Consider the following 17,867-nt stretch of genomic DNA (forward strand, 5'->3'; position numbering starts at 1 on the left):
ACTGCCTGAGTTCATGCCCTTATAACCACCAAGCGGAGTTACTAAAGATATCTGTGCAAAGCATGCATATGACTAGAGTCATGTTTGGGGAAGGCCACCCTGACTGCACATGGAGGAGAGTCAGGTAGGAAAGGAAGGGAAGGAGAAAGGTGGCAGGGACAATAGACTACTGTCCACCATCAAACTTTGACACTCCTATGTCTGACCTTGATTCAGTGTGTGACAACCTGGGGCAGCCATTCTTAGATATCTGTAGGACTGCACTATGATCACCCAAATAGGCCATGGGATAAATCACTAAACCATTTTTGTAAAGAAATGTCCATATTATTATCCATACTTTACAGAGAGAAAACGGAGGTCCTTTGAAAGCACATTACTTGCCCAGGATTACTGGGAAACTTTGCTGGAGAAGAGCAGGAAAAAGAATCAGATCAGACTCATAGGCCACTATAACAGCAAGGGCTCCTAGAGATAATACAGTCTCCCCTTTCCCTTCCTAATTTTATCTAAGGGGAAAGTTCAGATCCAGAGTGGGAAATGACTTGTTTACAGTCATAGCAGTAAGGAAATGGCAAAGGTAACAACTTTATGTCTAGCCATGGCTGGAAGCTGGGTCTGTGTCCCCAAGCCCAGGCTCTCTCCTCTAGATTCTGTAGAAGTGATAGTGTCTACCTATCACTATTGGTGGCATTCTTCACAGCGGGAAAACTGGGACGGAACAGTATCATCCTAATCTGCAAGTGAAAAGGCAGCTATGCCTGCAGAATATTTGGCTTCCAGAAATTCTGGTGATGAAAATTTAAAAATTGACAACTAGGGACCAAATGGTAATGGTACTCTGGACAGTCCATAATGAGCTATGAGGTACACAAAAAACAAATGACTGTGTTTATAACTCAATATGACACACTCAGGAGAAGGCACCAGACAGAAGGCCTGGCCCTGACTGGGATGACAAAGAGGCACAGCCTGGTACCGCACAAAGCACTGTACTTGGAAGCCAAAGAAAAGCCGGACTTAAAGCCTATCTGCTTAGTCACTGGATGACACTGAATGACCTCTCTATGTGTCAGTTTCTTCCCCTAGAACACCTAATGTTCTTATGAAGCTCGAAATAGTAAACTTGGGTGAAATGGAAAGAGCATAGACATCAGATGGATTCTGACTATCCTTGGTTCAAATGCTGGCTCTGGAAATTACTAGCAATTGGGCAAGTCATTGAATCTCTTTGAGTCTTAGAGTCCTCAAACAGGGTCTTTAATGACTAGGATATCTGAGGATTAAATAAAAATATACCATTTATAATACTATAAAAGGAATCATGCCTTTTTTTTTTACTTTCTTTTTTTAAGTTTTTAAATTTCAATTCCAGTAGTTAACACACAGTGATATATTAGTTAGAGGTGTGTATAATAGAGTGATTCAACAATTCTAAACATTACTCAGTGCTCACTATGATAAGTGAACTATAATACTTTAAAGATTTTTTTTTTTTAATTTATTTGTCAGAGAGAGAGAGCGCGCGAGCACAGGCAGACAGAATGGCAGGCAGAGGCAGAGGGAGAAGCAGACTCCCCGCCGAGCAAGGAGCCCGATGTGGGACTCGATCCCAGGATGCTGGGATCATGACCCGAGCCGAAGGCAGCTGCCCAACCAACTGAGCCACCCAGGTGTCCCATACTTTAAAATGGAATAATGCTTTTAAAGCCTAGCACATAGTAGTTATGACATCTGGTATATAGAAGTCACTCAATAAATGGTATCTTTAAAAAAGGCTGAGTAATGTACACAAATAGGACACGAGTATTACTATAAATTGGAGATAATTGTGTTCCTGGTATTCTATTGGTATGCTTTATAGATGAAACATTTATGCAAAGTGCTGATCCATCCACTCAGGAAAGACAGCAAAGAAACAGTCCCAGGCCTCGAGGAATTCACAGTTCAGAGAGAAAGAGAGGAGACACACAAGAAAGAACAAATCTCAATTTAATCATAAAGAGCAGCCCACCTCCCAAGACAAGTTCAACACAAGCCACCTTGCTGCACCACGATGATTAACTCTCCAGGAGGAAACCAAGAGCAATGACTTCAGGTGGGTACAGTTGAAAGGGCAGTTAGCAGAGACACTTACGAGTATATAGTCGTTACTTAATAAATGGTATCGTTTAGAAAGGGTTGATCTAGACCTGCCTACTTCTCAGGTTTCATGGTTCCTCATCCCCTAGTCCCCACTTTAAACTCCAGGATTAAAAAACTCCTAAAAAGGGGCACCTGGGTGGCTCAGTGGGTTAAGGCCTCTGCCTTTGGCTCAGGTCATGATCCCAGAGTCCTGGGATGGAGCCCACATCGGGCTTTCTGCTCGATGGGGAGCCTGCTTCCTCCTCTCTCTCTCTCTCTCTCTCTCTCTGCCTCTCTGCCTACTTGAGATCGCTGTCTGTCAAATAAATAAATAAAATCTTTAAAAAAAAAAAAAACCTCCTAAAATTTTCTCAAATGCATCTTCAGGGTCCAGGGTCAGTGTCTCCCTACCTTCACCCAGAAGGCTCCCCCTCCTTGCAGAACCTCTGATGCTTCACCCCACAGGAATAACATGAGCAACTCCTATTTATTTTTAAGACTCAGTTCATACTCATCCCGGAAGCCTTCCCTAATTTCTCAGGCTGAGTTAGATACTACTCTTCCATGTTCCCATAGCAAATACACCTCTGATACACCACTCTCAATCACACGTACTCATTTACTTGACAAATACTGACTGCTAGTGATGAGCAAGAGCAGGACTAGTATCAGGGACAGGATAGGAAAGAAGACAGCCATTGTCTCTGCTCACTTATGTTTACGGTTCATCAGGAAAGACATATACAGAACAAGCAATTATAAGGAGATGCATGTTTTGAGGGAGGAAGATAGAATGTTATGGAATTGTGAAAAAACAGACTAACGCTATCATTATAGCGTCACCACCTACCGGTTCTATATTTCAGACACTGTGCTAAGTTCTTAAAATTCTCTTATTTAATTTACTTCTCAAAACAACACTGGGAAATATAATTCCTATATAAAGCCAAGGAAACTGTGGCTTGGAAAAGTTAAGGAAGGTACCCAAGGACACACACCTAGTAATCATCAGGGGTGAATCTTTAATTCAGGTGTGCCTAATTCCAAAACATTTCTCTCAACCTCTGTCTTTCTTTTCTTTTTTTTTTTTTTTTAAAGATTTTATTTTATTTGACAGAGAGAGAGATCACAAGTAGGCAGAGAGGCAGGCAGAGAGAGGAGGAAGCAGGCTCCCTGCTGAGCAGAGAGCCCGATGTGGGACTCGATCCCAGGACCCTGAGATCATGACCTGAGCCGAGGGCAGCGGCTTAATCCACTGAGCCACCCAGGCGCCCCCTCTGTCTTTCCTTTTAAGGAAAGTGTGCGAAGCCTGCCAGTTTCCTCAATATCTACTCCCCCTTTCTCCTTTAATAACACAACTGTGGGAAGACAACTATGGATGGCAACTTTATTCATAAAAAAATCATTAAAGGAATCAAAGTAAAAAAAAAAAAAAACAGAACTGCTGTATTTTAGCTGGGTATATAACCATTCATAATAAAAATTACATTTCCCAAACAATCTTGCAGCTAGGTATGGTTATGTGACTAAGTTCTGGCCAGCGAGATAGAGCTTCGCACACTTTCCCTTTCACCATCCTGCTTGATGGCATGTGGACATAATGGCTGAAGCGGGAGCAGCCATCTCAAAACTGAGATATAAGCAGTATTAAGTGTGGCAAAGCCGAAAGTTGGAATATCTACTTACACTTTTATGTGGAAGAGAAATAAGCTATCTTGTTTATGCCCCTTGATTAAGCGGTTCTCTCTATATGATGGCAGCCAAACTACCATCTCAATTCCTATAAGAAGGTACTACATTGCATTCATTTCTCTATTTCTCCACATTAAATGTTGAGTTGAACTGAATTGAACTCTGGTTCTGGTTCCATCTTCACCAGATGCATGTCATAGAGAAATTATTTATGCCCCTCAATCAGTTTCCTTTTCTACCCTGTCTATCCGACAGAATAGTTGGTGAATCAAATGGCATCGTTTTCCAATTTGTTGGTTGTAAAGGGCCTAAGAAAAATCATGTTTCTCTTTGTGAAACACCACAAATTCCTCATCCATATGCTTTTATCATATGCAAGAATGACTTTACTAGCAGAAAACATGGTTATATTACATAAATGGAGTTCTCTACATTTCAAAAACTATGAATATATATCTAAGTCTCTCTGTTAATATTTGTTTTCATCAAGTAAAAGTGATGGGAGAAAACTTGAAATTTAGAAAAGTCTATCCATGAATTTAATATCTTTCTAAAATGTGGAAGATTGCCCTTAATACACCTGAGGTGAGGCTCAGCTCTAGGATCACCAATGTTCCAAGGGCATATTGCTTGAGAGGCACCGAGATCATGGATGTGAAGGCACTTTGAAAATGGAAAGGGATCACTGCTATTATTCATATCAAACATGACTCCCTCTAAAACTCTGACGTGGTTGTAACTCAGCAGTACAGGCAAGGCAGAATGAGACTGGTGGACTGGAGATGAGGGCACTCTAATGGCACATGCTGAGTAAGGTCATCACAGGAATCATTCTCTGTATCTGGAAAAGTTCTGGGAAACTCCTGCATGTTCTTTACAGCCCCAGTGCTGCCCAGTGTACCCCCAAGCAGCTGGATACTTTGAAGGCCAGTCACTTTACATACTCAGTGTATGAATGCAGGCCCCACTTAGGAAATGTTTTTTGAGGTGACCTCCAAAACACCTTCACTGACACTTTCAGGGAGAATTGCTTCCTTAACTTTGTTCTCTTGATATTTAGTTCATTCCCCTAGTATAGCACTTACCACGTGTAGTTAGTTAGATTCTTGAGCACTATCTTTCCCAGCCCGCTATATACGTTTGGTAGGAAAAGACTGTGTCCCATTCACCCGAGCATCATCTGTGCTCACGCAGTGCCTGGCATATAGTAGATGCTCAATAATGGCTCTTCTTTTCAGTAAGTTACAGAAGGTAGACTTGAGGAAAAACGTGGACACTAATTGAAACAACTCTTCCCTAAATCAGTCCTATAGCCCATGTCTAGCCCTATAGTTACTGCACTGGCAAAGACCCATCTTTCTGTTCCCAGGAAGCTGGGGCTGTCACCATAAAGTGATTCTGATCTGCTGATTTTTCTGGGAATGATGCCACAGTCTCCTCACAGACTTGTGGCTGTGGGAGCTCATCTATGGGTGTTACAACAAACTAAATAGGTGTCATAAATGACAGACACCTCCTCTATGTCAACAGTGCAAACTGTTTCCAAGAGAAAAAACATCTCGACTCTTAGGGAGCCATTCTATAAAGAGGACTAAATTTCAAAAGATACATATTACTCTCTTGCCCCTGGGTCCTAGAAAATAGAACACAGGACAATTATTATAAACTGACAGCAATTTATGTTGTGTCCATTCCATCCTCCCACATCCTCCTCTTGGCAGTTTTGCTTCTTGGATTATTATTACCCCAAGACTGAAGGCAGGACAACAGCTGAGGGCAAGTAAGTGGTCTTGGGAGAAATAACCTGGCACTCTACAAAAATGAAGGACTACGCATTTATTTCTATGAAATAAAAATCACTCCAAACAATCTGAAGCCTTTTAAATTCAACACAGTGGGGTGCCTGGGTGGCTCAGTTGGTTAAGCGGCTCAGGTCATGATCGCCAGGGTCCAGGGATCGAGGCCCTCCTCGGGAATCCCTGCTCAGCAGGGAGCCTGCTTCTCCCTCTCCCTCTGCCTGCCACTTGTGCTCTCTATCTCTCTGCGAAATAAGTAAATAAAATCTTTAAAAAAAAAAAAAAGATTTAAAATAAATAAATTTAACAGAATGATTCAGGGCCCTTGAGGAAATAATGAGGTCTATGTATTGAGACACAGTGCTAGGTCTAGAGATGAGCTCTGAAGCATGATCCCTCACTGCCACAGTCAAGCTGGGTCATAACAGCATGTAAGATTACACCAGCAGAAATGGGACAAGGTCTGGGCACTTGGTGCATGAGAATTAACTCTTGTCTTAGGGATGAAAGAAAGAGAGAAAAAAAATGGAATCTGGGAGCTCATTTTTTTTTCTAGGATCTATGCTTAGGGAGAGAAAGGGGGCCTTCAAGCCTTTCTAGTCCAGTTCCCCAATAGGGGAGAAGAAACAGGGACCTGGAGAGAGCCTCTGCAAGCTGGCAGATGAGAACTTTCATGTACTATACCATGCAGGAAGCAAGGAGCCTGCAGCAACTTTCACTACTATCTGGCTAGCCACCCAGGGACAACAAATGACATCAGAGAAAAGCCTACAACCCTAACCAAAGAGAGCATCCCTATCCCTCCCTTTAAGCAACCAAGGTCATCTGGAGCCAGCTGTTTGCAAAGAGTGGGTTGTGTTTGCCAGCTCTGATTTACAAAACCTTGGGGCAGCTCTAGTAAGCACATATCAGTTCAGCTTGATCAATATTTACTGTCCTCGACTTGATTCCAGGCCCTCTGCTGCAAACTGAGGAGAAAGAGCTAGAAGGGGAAATGGTCATCAAACAGACCATTCAAACAGAGCAGTAAGTCATATACAGAGCAAGCACAAGGAACTCTAGGAGCTATGGTAGGACAAGTAATCCAGTGCTGGGAATCCAGGAAGATTTCTCAGAAGGGGAGGTTCATTTTCCCCCTCCTCATCCTGCTTCCTCACTACAAGCTAAAGGTTGAGGATGCATTAGCCAAGTGAAAAGAGGGAGAAGATATTCCAAGTAGACAGAACAGCCTTGAAAGAGTATGTTTTATAGAGAAACTTGTGAGGCCTTAAAACAGTGTGATGATTTGGATAAAAGCCAAGAGGCTCAATGCAGTTAGAGCATTATTCTCTAACTCCCTAGATGGGAGAAGAAACTAGGGAAAAACTCATCCATTCCTGAGATGGGAGAAGAAACTAGAGAGAAATATAAGGACAGATGGCATTAATAGGGCATTAAGCTTCCTTTTATACCAAACTACAGAGTGGGTCAGAGCATGGCATATGCAGAAAATTATCTTTTAAGATGGAGGATCCCTAGACACCTGGGTGGCTTAGTCAGTTGAGCATCTGCCTTTGGCTCAGATCATGATCCCAGGGTCCTGAGATTTGAGTTCCGCATCGGGCTCCTTCCTCAGAGGGGAGCCTGCTTGTCCCTCTGTGTGCGCGCTTTCTCTGACAAATAAATAAAATAAATCTTTAAAAATAAAACAAAAATAAACAAAAGATGGAGGATCCCAAGAAATTAACAAAAAAACAAAGAACACACACCCAAACAAAATGAAGTTTATTTCCTATTAATTTATATGGGACTTTTAGAAGAGGCATATCACAAAATAAAACATCTCCAACAACTACTCTAAGGTGTCACAACTCAGAAAGGGTGTAAATCACTCCTTCTTTTGAATTTTAATAGCACTTTGTATCTTCCTTTTAGCACCTGTCACTTCCTGCTGAAGAGTGTAATTATCTGTGTCTTACCTCTAATGATTTACAAGCTGTCTGAGCGTGAACCAGATCTTGTTCATTCATCCTCTAAAATTTTATTACAACCCACTCTGAATAGACAAGGCACCCTCAACAATGCCCACCATATAATAGACGTTTGATAAATGTTTCAGAGCATCACAGAATTACATGATCTCAGAGCTGAAAGACTCTTAAAGATATTCTAATTCAGGGACACCTGGGTAGCTCAGTTGTTAAGCATCTGCCTTCAGCTCAGGTCATAAGCCCAGCATCGGGCTCCCTGCTTGGTGGGAAGCCTGCTTCTCCCTCTCCCACTCCCCCTGCTTATGTTCCTGCTCTCGCTCTCTTTCTCTGTCAAATAAATAAAATCTTAAAAAACAAAACAAAAAGATACTCTAATCCAGTTTCTCAGCCTTTATTAAGACTTTGATAAAAGTTATGGACTCTCTTCCCAGAAAAAAATTACACATATAAAACACTTTACAGGGCACCTGGATGGCTCAGTGGGTTAAGCCTCTGCCTTTGGCTCAGGTCATGATCTCAGGGTCCTGAGAGTGAGCTCCACATCGGGCTCTCTGCTCAGGAAGGAGCCTGCTTCCTCCCTTCTCTCTCTCTGCCTGCCTCTCTGCCTACTTGTGATCTCTCTCTCTGTCAAATAAATAAATAAAATCTTAAAAAAAATTTTTTTACATATAATTTCAGGGCCCACAATGTCCAGAGGGTTAAGGTTAATTATCCAAAGCCATGAAGATGTAATAAGTGGCATAACTAAGCCTACAAGCTTCCTGGTTCCCAGTTCAGTCCTCTTCCCACTACAAACTACAAATGAACAATTTTAATTGGGCTATTTCCTGCTGGGAGGATGCCTAATATAAGCCTCAGATGTGGCAATGATCCTCTCATGAAATTCCCTGCTATAAGGAGGATGCTCAGACTTCTTTTTTTTTTTTTTTTTTTTTTTTTTTTAAGATTTTGTTTATTTATTTGACAGAGAGAGACACAGCAAGAGAGGGAACACAAGGGGCACCTGGGTGGATCAGTCATTGAGCATCTATCTGCCTTTGGCTCAGGTCATGATCCCAGGGTCCTGGGATGGGGGCCCACATCAGGCTTGCTGCTCGACGGGAAGTCTGCTTCTCCCTCTCCTGCTCCCCCTGCTTGTGCTCCCTCTCTAGCTGTGTCTCTCTCTGTCAAATAAATAAATGGAATCTTTAAAAAAAAAAAGAGAGAGAGAGAGAGAGAGGGAACACAAGCAAGGGGAGTAGGAGAGGGAGAAGCAGGCCTCCCCCTGAGCAGGGAGCCTGATTCGGGGCTCGATTTCAGGACTCTGGGATCATGACCTGAGCCAAAGGCAGACACTTAACAATTGAGCCACTCAGGCACCCCAAGTTTAGTGGTTTCTGAGACCCAAATAAGGTGGTATTGACCTCTGCCAAGGAGAGAAAGGGGTGGTGGGAAACGATCATGGTTATGTAGAACATTACAATAAACCAAAGAGGAAAAGGTCAGATGTAGACGTCTCCTTAGGTAGAAAAGCAAAATGTTTCTTAACCATACTATTTATAGGAAGTGACAGAATCTGACTCAAAACCAGACTTTCTGACTTTCAGGCTGGTGGTGTGTCCACCTCACTGCAAAACCCTCTGCACATGCCCAGAAATCTAACCATAGAAGTAATCCTGCAGATCTAGGAGTCCTAAGAAATGGGCTAAATAATCTTAGCATGCTTAGAACTAACTCCCAGTTACCACTAATAATGTATGCAAGAAATATAAACATCTTTTAAATCTGCAAATACTGTAAAACTATTCGGCTGAAAATACCAATCCGCCTCTACTTGCCACAAACCGTTCATTCAACTTAAGTGAATATATCCTTTATTGTGAGGTCCATGCTGAAATAAGTACTAAGAAGGTGATTTTTAAAGCACCACAAATAATAAAACCAAATCACTGGCTGTTCACTGCGATAACCTGGTGTAGGGACAAGATTGAGAGCTGGTAGAAACAAAACAGTTCACTACAGATAATTTCCAAATGAAATAACTGGAGAGGACTAAAGGGGGACCCCAATATTATCTACCTCCAATGTTATCCACCCTATGCAGGTCTTTGCAAAAGCTGCACACTATCCTCTTCTAAAGGACCCATGCTCCCTTTACCTCCTGTGGTTTCACTAGGTGCTTGTATCTTCCAATGCCATGGGTAGGCCGTGTCTTGTAGTGCCGACTGGTACTCAGCAGAATGCCACCTAAACGACAGAAAATAAGACAAACATGTTTCAAATCTCCTGTAGGGCAGATCATCACACATGAGGAGACAAATTCTCCACCATAAGACTGGGAATATGTGGGATAGCAGGCCTATTGCTGGTTCAAAGAGACAGGAGCTATTTCTTGATCCTGGGCTGACTCTCAGTTTACCCTCTTTTTCTCTCCATTTGGGCCCTGGACTATATCCACTCCCCACTACCTATCTTCCTTTGAGAAAGTCTCTCCTCGTATAGCCACTGGTGATAAGAGGACAAAATACATTCTTATAGTGCTCTGGTTTTCGCTTGCTCCTCCAATGCCAATAATCCTTTTGAAGTTTTCTAATGTGGATCATACAGAGAAAGAGATGAGTGGCAAATACAACGAGGTACAAGGAGGACCACAGATTTCCACAGTTTTACAAGCCATCTGTTGGACTTATCTGTGCTAATAAGGAAAACCCTCCAGCACACACTGCAACCTCCAACACCTCCACACAAATAACAATAAAAACAAAAACCTAAGGTACAGAACAGTGTGTTTGTATACTACTACCAAGTATAAACTAGGATCTCCATATACACATTTATTGTGGTAGGCCCAGACATGCACCCCTTGGACCCACCTCCAAGGAGGGGCTTTAATCTTCATTATTGTTATCCTTGTTTACAAATAAAGACACTATAGCTCAACACATGAAAAGATGCTCAACATCACTCATCATCAGGGAAATGCAAATCAAAACCACAATGAGGTATCACCTCACACCTGTCAGAATGGATAAAATCAAAAACACTAGAAAGCAACTGTTGGCGAGGATGTGGAGAAAAAGGAATCCTCGTGCTCCGTTGGTGGGAATGCAAACTGACACAGCCACTGTGGAAAGTAGAATGGAGGTTCCTCAAAAAGCTAAAAATAGAACTATCTGGGGCACCTGGGTCGCTCGGTTAAATGTCTGCCTTCGGCCCAGGTCATGACCTTAGGGTCCCAGGATCAAGCTCTACACTGGGCTCCCTGCTCAGCGGGAGTCTGCTTCTCCCTCTCCTGCTCCTCCTGCTTATGTCCCCCCTCTCACTATCTCTCTCTGTCAAATAAATAAATAAAATCTTTAAAAAAAAAATAGAACTACTTTATGATCCAGTAACTGCAGTGCTGGGTATCTACCCTAAAAATATAAAAATACTAATTCAAAGGGATACATGCACCCCTATATTTATAGCAGCATTATTTACAATAGCCAAATTATGGAAAAAGCCCAAGTGTCCATCAAATAATGAATGGATAAAGGACATGTGGTGTATATATATATATATATATATATATATATATATATACACACATATACACAACAGAGTATTATTCAGCTATGAAAAAGAATGAAATTCTGCCATTTGAAACAAGATGGATGGATCTAGGGAGCATAATGCTAAGTGAAGTCAGTCAGTCAGAGAAAAACAAATACCACATGATTTCACTCATAGAAGGAATTTAAGAAACAAAACAAATGAGCAAAGATAAGAGAGAGAGAGAGAAACCAAGAAACAGACTCTTAACATAGAGACAAAATGATGGTTATCAGAGGGAAGGCGGGTGGGGGCATGGATTATATAGGTGATAGGGATCAAAGAGAACACTTATCATGAGTATGTTAGCTACACTGGAATTAAAATTAAAAACTTAATTTAAACAAAAAAAAGAAGGGGCACCTGGGTGGCTCAGTCTTTAAGCGTCTGCCTTTGGCTCAGGTCATGATCCCACAGTCATGGGATCGAGCCTGGCATTGGGCTCCCCGCTCAGAGGGAAGCCTGCTTCTCCCTCTCCCACTTCCCCTGCTTGTGTTCCCTCTCTTGCTGTCTCTCTCTCTGTTAAATAAATAAATAAATAAAATCTTTAAACAAACAAACAAAAAAGGAAACTGTAGCTCAAAAAATATGGTCAAATGGCCAAGGCCATCCAGCAAGTAAAAGGCAGAACTGCAATTTAAACCCAGATCTACCCAGCTAAATGGCCTATGCACACAGGTGGAATTTCTGGAATATAAAATCTAGCTAGATAATGTACTTTCCTAGCTTAGATTTCAGTTCCTCATCTCTGTCCTCCCACTGGAACCAGCCCCACACAGTTCTTCTATCTCTCTTGCTCATTCTCTACCTTCTGGAGAAGTATTAGTCCTAGGATCTGATCCCTTTTATTCCAGCTCCTGTGGTCCTGCCATCATCTTCCCAGAGCCACCATTCTATAGGGAGGCTAAACAGCAAATAGTGTGGAGAAGTGAAATATTTCCTAGGCTTCTCTTTCTAAAATGGGCTTCCAGGGGCACCTGGGTGTCTCAGTGTGTTAAAGCCTCTGCCTTCGGCTCAGGTCACGATCCCACGGTCCTGGGATCCCACGTTAGGCTCTCTGCTCGGCAGGGAGCCTGCTTCCCTGCCTCTCTGCCTACTTGTGATCTCTGTCAAATAAATAAATAAAATCTTTAAAAAAATAAAATAAATAAAATGGGCTTCCAAGCAGGTCTGCTCTATGCCAAAGCAGTCAGAGATTGGCTTCTGCCTTTGTAATTCACATTGTTTCATCAAAAGCAATTGTGGCATCAGAGTCAATCCTGCATTTATAATCCACATTGTTTCATCAAGACAAACCTGGACACCATGGGTCCTTTCCATGACATGCATTAGCCCACATATACTACATGCCAACAACTGTACAGACACTGGGACAAAGATGACTAGAATATGCCGCTTTCCCCGGAGACTCAATGTGTACTAGGGAAGGATGGTAGGAAAGCACAGAATTACCTTACCGTGCACAAATTCCTTTAATAGAGATGAGAGCAAGGTAGTGAATGCCTGGAGGAAGGAACAATGAATCTGCCTTGGTGTGGGGAGGTGGTGGGTGTAGGGAAGGGTAAGGGGCGTAGGTTCAGAAGAGGTAACAGATGAATTCTTGCAAGAGGAGTTTAAGAGTTTACCGTGCAAGGAAGAAGAAGGTATTTTTGGCAGAGGTTATAAAAGAGCACTGAACCCAGCTGAGGTATCTTCTTGGCTGCTATCCCAATTCTGTCTTTCTGAATCTAAGACCTTGGATCCTTTGAGCCTTCAGGTTCCAACTATGCAGCACAAAACTGACAGTCTAGTGGGAGGAGAAAACTAACAGAACAATCACAAAATAAATATAAAATTACCAATTGTGATGAATGGGGAAAAAAAGCACAGACAGCTATAGCAATAAGACTAGTGGATCTATTTTCAACTGGAGTATCGGAGGCCTTCTCTGGAAAAAAACGACATGGGAACTGAGACCAGAATTCAGAGGAAAGTAGTGGTCATCCCCAGGGAGGGGAAGTGGCTAGAAGGCAGGAGGAGAAGACTCACTGCTTATTTTATACTCTTGGTATCATTAAAACCTGTTCCAAGTACACGTATTATTTATTCAAAAAAATAAATAAAACTGTAATCTGAAAGGCAAAGAGGAATTTATTAGGCAAAGTTGGAGGATGAATGTTCCAGGCAGAGGGAATAGCAGTGCAAAGGCCACCTATTGGCATGTTCCAGGAAAAGAAAGGCGGTCAGTGTGGCTGAAGCAAAGTGAGAAGGGCACAGAGTATACCAGAAACCAGAGGAGTGAATGGGAACACCCCACCCTAGGCCTTGTGAAGGATTTGCATTTCACACTGAGCAGCAGGGAAAGGGTATGTCCGACATGTTTTTAAAAGATCAATTTGGGTGGCTCAGTGGGTTAAAACCTCTGCCTTTGGCTCAAGTCATAATCTCAAAGAGTCCTGGGATTAGGCCCCACATCAGGCTCTCTGCTCAGCAGGGAGCCTGCTTCCTCCCCCTCAACCCACCCCCCACCGCCCCACCTCTGCCTGCCTCTCTGCCTACTTGTGATCTGTCTGTTAAATAAATAAAATCTTAAAAAAAAAAAAAAAAAAAGATCACTTTGGAAAGGTGAATGAGAGCACGGGTGGGTTACGAAATTCAAGGGGCAGCCTTGGCTAAATTGTTGGTAATCTCACTGTATCCACATCCCTCTCTCTATTCCATCCTCTACAGCTGCCAAACTGATCCTTCTAAAACACAAACCTAATCACGTTCTTCTCTTTCATTAATTCAACAATTTATTCACTGTACCCACATAATTTTTTTAAAGTACTTAGTATGTGCCAGGCACTGTACCAGGCACTACAGAGACACCAGTGAATGAGGCAGGGAAGGTCTTGGCCATATTTCAAAATGTTCATAGTCCTTAGGTAAGCATTTCAGAAGCTTGATTCTATAATCTACTTTCAACGACTTCATCTCATTCTCCCACTCCTCCAGGCCTTTAAAACCTTGCTCCTCAGCCACAGAGCTATACTTGCCATTCTGCAGGAACCGTGCAGTCGCTATGCCTCTGTGCCATGCTGGGCAGTAACCCCTACTGGGACTGCAACTCTCCAACTGGTGAAATCTTAGCCAGCCTCCAAGGCCAGCTCAAATATTTGTCACTGTCTCCATGAAACTCTTCTACTGCCCTAAACGTTCAAAGATCATCGATTTCACTTCACTGTTACAGCTCTCTGGTGCCTCCACTATATAGTAGAACATTTTATTTAAAGAAAATTCAGGGGTGCCTGGGTGGCTCAGTGGGTTAAAGCCTCTGCCTTCAGCTCAGGTCATGATCTCCGGCTCCTGGGATCGAGCCCCACATCGGGCTCTCTGCTCCAAGGGAAGCCTGCTTTCTCCTCTCTCTCTGCCTGCCTCTCTGCCTACTTGTGATCTCTGTCTGTTGAATAAATAAATAAAATATTAAAAAAAAAAAAAAAAAAGAAAGAAAATTCAGATGCCAACCACCATCCTTAAGTACACAGAAACTCAAACAAACCCCTCATGGTTTCAAACAGCAGAACCAAAGGTGATCTTTGAGACAGTAACACATCATAGGTGAAAGCACCAGCCCATCTCAGCCTCTCTTCTGCCAGAATTCCTTGGCAAGAAAGCATTTTCAAATCCAGTTTAGGGCAATCCCTATAATTAGAGCAGCTGGTTAATTAAGAAGCTGGTTCAAACTACTGTTAAATTAACCATTTTCCCCCTTAAATGAAAGGTTTTGGTCAAATTACCAGTGTTTAAACTGCTTAATTAGCCTGTTGTTTACATTATAAAATTTACCAGTTTGAAAGCCTCCAATTTCTAGTAAGTTCAACAGAATTCTTCCCCTGCTCCTTGTCGTCAAACTGGATTTCCTGCTGTCACATTAGCACTGTAGCCTCCTAAGAGGAAAGGCAACTCTTTTCACTGAAGACATAGACCCCCACGGTTTCAAAAGGAGGCTCTGAAGATCTTTCAATTAGCGCAATTATAGGATGTAATCACATATCATCTTCTCTCACATCACATCTATTTTCTTTATATATGCTAGAGCCAACTGTCCTTCAGTGTCCCTGTTTACTAAGCTGGGAACTAAACCCATCAATCCAGGATGCGGGTAACAATGTCACTTTAATTATTTCTCCTTCAAAATTAGAATAGGCAATTTTAGCAGGGCTATGCTACAGTAATAGGTAGAAACACTGTGGTAGCCCCAGTCAGAATTTATTATAGGATATTCTCTCCATTCAGTGGACTAAAAGTCCTTTACATACCACAAGGGCAGGGATATCCATGCACCTGGCAAATAATATGTACTCAAAAATTGCCTTTATGAGGCACCTGGGTGGCTCAGTCAGTTGGACATCTGACTCTTGATCTCGGCTTGGGTCTTGGGCTCAGGGTCTTGAGTTCAGGTCCCACACTGGGCTCCATGCTGAAAGGTTCTTAAGACATTGTACCAAGACAACCTGCAAGGATTTGGCCCTGGCAGCTACCCACTTTTGTCAAAATCTCTTTACAAACTTTTTCCAGGTTTTCTGATTATAGTACACCTAACTGCTTGGATTTGAATGTGCCACGTTTCTCTGATTCTATCTTTTTGCTCATGCTGTAATGAAAGGACTCTGAGTTCTCACTTAACCACTTCAGATCTCTTTACATATATTACATACAGGTATATATATATATATATTCAATTATTCAATTTCTACCTTTCTTTTTTTTTTTAAGATTTTATTTATTTATTTGACAGATAGAGATTACAAATAGGCAGAGAGGCAGGCAGAGAGAGAGGAGGAAGCAGGCTCCCTGCTGAGCAGAGAGCCCGATGTGGGGCTCGATCCCAGGACTCTGAGATCATGACCTGAGCCGAAGGCAGAGGCTTTAACCCACTGAGCCACCCAGGCGCCCCTATTTCTACCTTTCTATGTATGTTCAAAACAGTAAAAAAAAGGTAGTCACTACAATCACACCCATCTTTTAGAGAGAGCAGCTGGGATGGTACCCAGACCCATAGAGAGTAAATGGGTAAAGGTTGGAACAGGGCACTGCTTCCCACTCTTCTTTTCTGAAAACCAATATAATTCAATCTTGGAATTTCTGACTTTAAGGATATCTCAAAAAACCCATAATAAATGCCAACAAAACTATGTCCTTTCAAGTAGAATTATCTTGGCATGCCAACACTGTTGAGTCACCTTGGGCCTTCTAGAGGGCCTTCTGAGATTCCCTGACAACAAATGAAAAATGGGCAAAGGAAAAGATAAATGGCCAGTAAGTATATGGAAATATGGTCAACCACTAGTAATCAAAGACATGCAAAATACAAATACAAGGGATGGCATTTTAAAACTTATAATATTACCAAATATTAAAAAATAATAATGCTTAATATTGATGAGTATATGAAAAGGGATTCTCAAATACCAAAGAAGAATAAAATAACATAATCTTTTTGGAGACCAGTTTGGTAATACACATCAATAGCTTTAAAAATGTCCATTTCAGGGATGCCTGGGTGGCTCAGTTGGTTAAGCAGCTGCCTGCAGCTCAGGTCATGATCCCAGGGTCCTGGGATCGAGTCCCACATCGGGCTCCTTGCTCGGCAGGGAGCCTGCTTCTCCCTCTGCCTCTGCCTGCCTCTTTGTCTGCCTGTGCTCACTCGCTCTCTCTCCCTCTGTCTCTGGCAAATAAATAAATAAAATATTTAAAAAAGAAAAAAAAAATGTCCATTTCATTTGACCCAAGAGTCTGACTTTTAGAAATGTATGCTGAGTAAATAATCAGACAAGGGTATAAATACTGATGTATGAGGATGTTCATATAGTGTTGTTTACATTGAAAATTCCTAAAGACAGCTTGAATTTCTCCAAATAGAAAACTGTTTTAGGGGCACCTGGGTGGCTCAGTTGGTTGAACATCTGACTCTTGGTTTCAGCTCAGGTCATGATTTCAAGGTCGTGGGATCAAGCCCTGTGTTTGGCTCTATGCTCAGTGTGGCGCCTGCTTGAAATTCTTTCCCCCTTTCTCTCCCTATCCTCAGCAGGGAGCCTGCTCCCCCCCCCACCACCCTGCTCTCTCTGCCTACCTCTCTGCCTACTTGTGATCTCTCTCTCTCTGTCAAATAAATAAATAAAAATCTATAATTTAAAAAAAAAAAAAACAAGAAAAATAAGAAGAAAAACTGTTTGAGTAAATAATTTCATTATTCCCCACCTCTCTTTTCAAAAGAATCCCCTCCCTAATGGATTTCCTCCAACAGGTTTTAACATGCCCTATTTGATCCCAGCTTTAAAAACAAAATAAGGGACACCTGGGTGGCTCAGTGGATTAAAGCCTCTGCCTTTGGCTCAGGTCATGATCTCAGGGTCCTGGAATCGAGCCCCACATTGGTCTCTCTGCTTAGTAGAGAGCCTGCTTCCTCCTCTCTCTCTCTCTCTGCCTGCCTCTCTGCCTACTTGTGATCTCTGTCTGTCAAATAATTAAATAAAATCTTTTAAATAAATAAATTTTTAAAAACCCTCAGATTTAACTAGTTCTCAAATACTAAAATATACTACAAAATTACAGTAACCAATAGTATTTTTAAAAGGTTAGTAATGGTATCAAATATACAGACAAATCAATAGAACAAAAATTAGAATACTCCCAGATCTATATGGAAACTTAGTATATGATAAAGGTGACTTTCTCAAACCTAAGGGGGAAA

The 17,867-nt window shown here is 42.0% G+C and overlaps 1 protein-coding gene across 3 annotated transcripts in view; it reads right to left on the reverse strand.

Moving 5' to 3' along the window:
- Nucleotides 1–17,867, reverse strand: part of MRPL48 (mitochondrial ribosomal protein L48) — a 69,730-nt gene that overhangs the window by 18,895 nt on the left and 32,968 nt on the right. For all 3 annotated transcript variants that reach the window (XM_082749790.1, XM_082749789.1, XM_082749791.1), the window contains exon 4: nt 9,720–9,808. In XM_082749790.1, the coding sequence (XP_082605916.1) occupies nt 9,720–9,808 (89 nt within the window). The remainder of the gene's footprint in view (nt 1–9,719; nt 9,809–17,867) is intronic.

The sequence above is a fragment of the Mustela nivalis genome (assembly GCF_964662115.1).
Source record: "Mustela nivalis genome assembly, chromosome: 9".
Lineage (NCBI taxonomy): Eukaryota > Metazoa > Chordata > Mammalia > Carnivora > Mustelidae > Mustela > Mustela nivalis.